The following is a 5,455-nucleotide window of genomic DNA, read 5'->3' as shown; positions in this document are numbered from 1 at the left end:
TGTCTTACTTTCTGGCCTCTGTGTTGTACCCTTTCTTCATGATGTGGTTTTTGGCAGTGTTTGTTATACATTTTAAACTTGAGCTGATACAGTAGTCATCTCTTTTCACTTTGGTTTCTTGTTTTATTTTTAGATCAGAAGCCCACCAAGTTTTTCTTCCTCTACAACCTCATGGGATTGGCCTGTCTCCTGTTCATAATCATCTTGTTACTATCTAATGTCTCTTTTTCTGAGGGCTGGCCATCACAGGTCTTGGAGGTGATTTTTTTCTGGAGCTGCTCCAGTACAGTGGGAGATCAATTCTCCTCCCATTTTGTATATTATACCTGTAGGCTCCCTTTGCCTCAGACTACTAGGCTGAACAGGTACTTCCTCAATGGTTTTCCTTCTCCTTCCACTCTCTAACTCATCCAGTTAAGGACACCATGCAACAATTCATTTACCCAACACAGTTAGGAGATTGGTGATTTGTCATAGATCTGTCCCATTTGAACAAACTTTGGTCATTTCTCCATTCAAGATGGAGGATCTTGTTTCACTCTGAAGTGGATATTCTCTAATTGGGAGATGGATATGGCCTGTTGTGTAGCTTTGTGCTTGACAACAATCAACACTGTCAACTAATTTCTCTCTGTTCAGGTGGGGGTGCAGTTCTGGACACCTGTTCCACTTCCACAGTCTAGTCTCTAGAGAAGCAATCTATAGATGAATAACATCCTCTGTTCACTGAACTTGCCAACATCTTCTAACCCATTGTCTGGTCTTCTTGTCATGATCCATTCAGACAATTCTACTTTATTTTTCTTCCATCAACTGACAGAGGCACTTGCTTCTGGGACCTCTGTTTCCTTGCTCTAGACTTTTTATTTGAGGCCCATGACTATCACATTCAGTTTTCAGCCTATCTTGCCCAGACCAGATCACCCACTGGGTATTTTCTGAATCCTCTGGTGTTTTCAGTGGATTCACTTCCACTAAGACTCCCATCAACACCTATCTTCCACATTTTTTAATCACCACTTTCAAACTGTACAGATCTGGCAGTAGATGATATGAGTCTGGATTGGTCCAATCGTTTTCTATATGCCTATTCTCCTCTGATTTCTTCCCATTTATACTCTTGCTGGTTATAGAATGGTTTTATACACAACCTTCCACTTCTTCTTTAGTCATTCTCTATTTCTTTCTTGGGTTCTTATAGATCTTTTCTGATCTCATCCAGTTCCTATTCTGATCAAGAACCTCTGGTTAGTTCTCTGTGCTCTTATATGTCTTCCAGTCAAATTGTTGGTCACATATTCTTTGTAACATCTTTCTCTTCAGATATATTCCATGAACTTTCAATGCTAAAATCCAGAGTTTGATTTCCCCATGGTGGACATAGCAGATAGTCTAATGTGGTTTGTTCTAGGAAAACAAATTCTTCAGATATATTTTCTTCTTAACCTCTAAATATCAACCTTCTCACTGGCTTGAGACTGGGGTAGCAAGGGTTATTCTGTTACTTCACCCTTGGTGCTGTCAATTTTTTACCATAAAGTATGGCCTGGAAGGTAAAATAAATATATCTGCTGCAGCAGTCTTGCAATATGAACAGTTATCCCTCACTAGATGCAGATTTTGGGAAAGAGATGTATTCCTTCTGAAGGAACACTGGCCAAGTGGTGGATTCTATTGTCTCCATAAATTCAAATAAGGTTGTTGTCAAACTAAAAAAAAAGATAAGAAGAGAAAATTAACATGTTGCCTTCTGTGAAAAGTTGAGAATGGCAACTGGAGGGAGAAGAAACTCAATGTGTGTGTGTCATAAATGTGTCAGGGATCACCCACATTACCACCTCCATGGTCACATTCAGGGGACATCATTGGTGAGAAGCAAGAAAAGCTGTGAAATGATGAATGTGATAGAACATGAAAAAAGTCAAAAAGTGTCTTCTCCCACAAAACATTAATAAGCCAAATGTGTTGTTACACTTAAAGAGTCAAAGTGAAGGAGAAATCAGGAAAAGAGGAACTCTATGGTAAGAAAATACAATGTCAGTTGCCACTGCCACATACTGGAGCAGTACAAGCTTGATACCACTAACTGTCCAAACATGACAAAGGAGACAATCAGGGTTGAAATGGTTGTAAAAAGAAGAAATGAAAGATACGGTGATTGGAGAAAATAATCGATCACTCTACCCCCAGGGCAGCCCAAGTGTTGAGGAGGAAGAAATGTTCTAGGAATAAAATTAGCCTCCCACTGTGATAAAGAGTTTTGGGAGGCCTCTAAGACAAAAATGTCAGAGCAACAGTTGTCAAAGGGAATAAGCAGGTGTGCAGGAAGGAATCATCTTCAACCTGCATCCCAAGGAGAACGCAAGCCCCCATTCAGCTGGCATACCTACCAGAAATGGTCTGGTTCTTAGTGTAGGGGATGGCCTCCACTACACTTTCAGGTAACCACCTCAAAACCACAGCTTTACACTGACTTGAAGGGTTCTCTGATGGTGTACATTGATTATCGTGTGAAACTATGAATACATTCATAATATATTCAATTGATTTATACCATTTTTGTGTACAAGTATAGATACTGTAGAGATGCTTAATAGATTTAATAGAGCTTTAAATTTTTTACCAAATACACTATAATTAATCTAACATGTACCACAAAAGCCAGTTTGGCATCTTGATGTGAATCCAAGAAAATGAGCCATTCCACAAAGGTTTGGGTTGTTTTGATTATACAAAAAGAAGATGTTTGGCACTATATTTGAGGTCTAGGTCACTGGACGAGACCCATGACCTCTCTCAGTACCATCAGAGCCAACATGGAGAAGTTAACTTGTAAATGTAAAGTAAAATGATGTAGCAATGAAACATACTTGAAACGTTCTAGATGTGGTTGTGAATGTGACGATTTAAGTGTAGTAATTAAGCTAAACTGTGGGTTCAGATTGGATGAGGGAAGAACTTATTCAAAGATATCCCAATCAATTTGACATACCAGCTGAACTGGAGATTTGTCAATTGATTATTGCATTGACAGTGGAACATAAATAAATGGGCACAATAATATAATTATCTTCATCATTAGTTTCAATGTTTTGTAAAACTAATAGTAAAGTCCAAAGATGCAATGTTGAACTTGAAGCAGGTGCACAATGCATTACAAGATGACTTTCCTAGTGATTCTCAAATGTCGATTTTACAATGACGAGCAATTATAAATAGAATAGTATAATGCCCAGTATGGTACCACCATAGTATAATCCATATAGATTTCATTATGTCATAGTTTCATTAATATTTAGTTTTTTCTCTGACATTTGAGAAAGTACATAAGATACTAATAGCTTATGTACTTTTAGCTATTAGTATCTCAACAGGAGAAAGCTTTTACAACTTGAAACACAAGAAACTTTTGGATAAATTATATTGTACATATTCCTGATCAGTCCAAGTTTCTTAAGTTTGGTATTATCAAACTGTACATTAATTCATTAACTATATCAATAAACTTTGATTACATCACAATTTCATACGCTGCTAGTGTGTGAAACTTGAAGTGTAATTAGTACACTAATAATTGATCAGTCAGGCTTAGCATTCGAAATTTCTATAAATATACCGTAGAATGTTTCACTTATGTGTTACTGATATCATTGGAAAGGTTATTTCTTCTATTTTACTTTAGTATCAAGAACTTTTTTCACACAGTACATCACATTTACTTCTGTGGTGGGTAGAACTAGATGTTTAATGTAAACATACAGTAAAACATTGCTTAAACACCAGATTGGTAAACTAATGGCAAATGATATTAACAATAATGAGAAACACTTTTAGAGATTTTGTATTTTAATAATTCAACTCACATTTTCAGTAGAATCAAATACATCATACAAGCCATTATAACAATGTTTTTCTTCAAAGGTAGAAAAGTTAGGTGGGCACAGCATGTTTGAGGAAGAAACTCTGATAATGGACTGATCCTGAAACATATAAGAAGCAAAAACTTTAATTTGTATAAATTTATATTTCATATTAGAATTTATGCACCTTTTATTTTTATATGTCAAAATTTTCTTCTACAAAAAATTAACTTCAGATAGATACTTCTCCACAGAGGAAACAGTTATTACCTCATACCACTGCCAAGATTTTTGCACTTGTCACAACTCTTGATGAAACTCTCGATCCTATACATATTATTGTGGTTTGCTCCAGTTTATGATATAATCATCAATAGAGTACATATAGCCCTCCACCAGTGGAAGCTCAACAAATCGTCCATGTGTATTAGCATTTCAACAAAGGCTCATTCTTGATGAAGCAAAAGAAAAATCATCAGAAATAGAGAGAAAGAGTGGGAGGTTCTGTGAAGAGGTGCATAGCTATCTGAAATATATTTTCATGTAATGAAAATGTTAATTTCAGAAATGTTATCCACTTCACTGCATAACAAACAGCTAGAATCCCATACAGAAAAGATGATGCACATAAAGAAGTATAAAAGATGAGCTTCTTCCTGAAATCCAACAAGAGAAAGGGAAAAACCAACGGAGCATGTCACTCACTATGGGAGGGGGGGTATTGTAGAGCGGCATCGTTTGGTGAGTGACTGCATCCTTCCCATAAAGGGAATACTCTTTATCCAATAAAGGTGATAGGGCAAAAGACACAGTACAAAACCTACTGTGTGTGTGTACAGTACTATAGAAATACTCAAGTGAAATACTTAACAAGTGATTGTTGTATTATTGCATTATGTTACTAGAACCTTCTAGATTTTTCTCAAGTATTATTATATCATATTATCTCTTAGTGTGTGGAAAGTACTAGGCCTCAATTGGGCTATCCAAAATATAGTTCAAGTAAGACAATAGATAGACAGTTATTTAGCTAGATAGATAGATAGCTTGAGCTAGATTGTTTGTTTGTGAATTTAGCCATAAAGAGCATATAGTGGCACTTTTAAAGTGAAATTATCACAGATTGTATTCTAAGAACAGAGTAGAGAAGAAGAATTTGTCTTGTCAACTGTGCTCTGAAGTAATTGAACAAACCTGTGTGGACTTTTGTACCCTGATTGTTCTGCATCTGGCTGCTTCTCACAACAGTAGTATGAATTTATGACAGTTGAACTACACAATGTCTGATTTGCAATGTTATGCAAACAAACCTGTGATAAACCATCTCTTCTAACGATAACCAAATTTAACTCTCGTGCTCTACTTAAATTAAAACAGTCGTGTATATCTAACATTGTTACTCTTGGAGGAAGCAAACAGATGCAAAAGAATCAGTGTACACCATGAAAGAAATGTTACTGTTGGAGGAAGTAATCAGATGTAGAACAGTTAGAGTACACCATGAGGGAACATGTTATTGTTGGAAGAAGTAATCAGATGTAGAACAGTTAGAGTACACCATGAGGGAACATGTTATTGTTGGAAGAAGTAATCAG

At 36.2% G+C, this 5,455-nt stretch overlaps 1 protein-coding gene across 1 annotated transcript in view; it reads right to left on the bottom strand.

Annotated features, from left to right (window-relative positions):
* The window catches only part of LOC106473701 (M-phase inducer phosphatase-like), a 25,872-nt gene that overhangs the window by 9,510 nt on the left and 10,907 nt on the right, over positions 1 to 5,455 (bottom strand). The window contains exon 3 of the mRNA XM_022402106.1: positions 3,864 to 3,980. Within this exon, the coding sequence (XP_022257814.1) occupies positions 3,864 to 3,980 (117 nt within the window). The remainder of the gene's footprint in view (positions 1 to 3,863; positions 3,981 to 5,455) is intronic.

The sequence above is a fragment of the Limulus polyphemus genome, unplaced genomic scaffold (assembly GCF_000517525.1).
Source record: "Limulus polyphemus unplaced genomic scaffold, Limulus_polyphemus-2.1.2 Scaffold6418, whole genome shotgun sequence".
Classification (NCBI taxonomy): Eukaryota; Metazoa; Arthropoda; class Merostomata; order Xiphosura; family Limulidae; genus Limulus; species Limulus polyphemus.
Note: the sequence above shows the minus strand (reverse complement) of the source record. Positions and strands in the feature narration are given on the sequence as shown.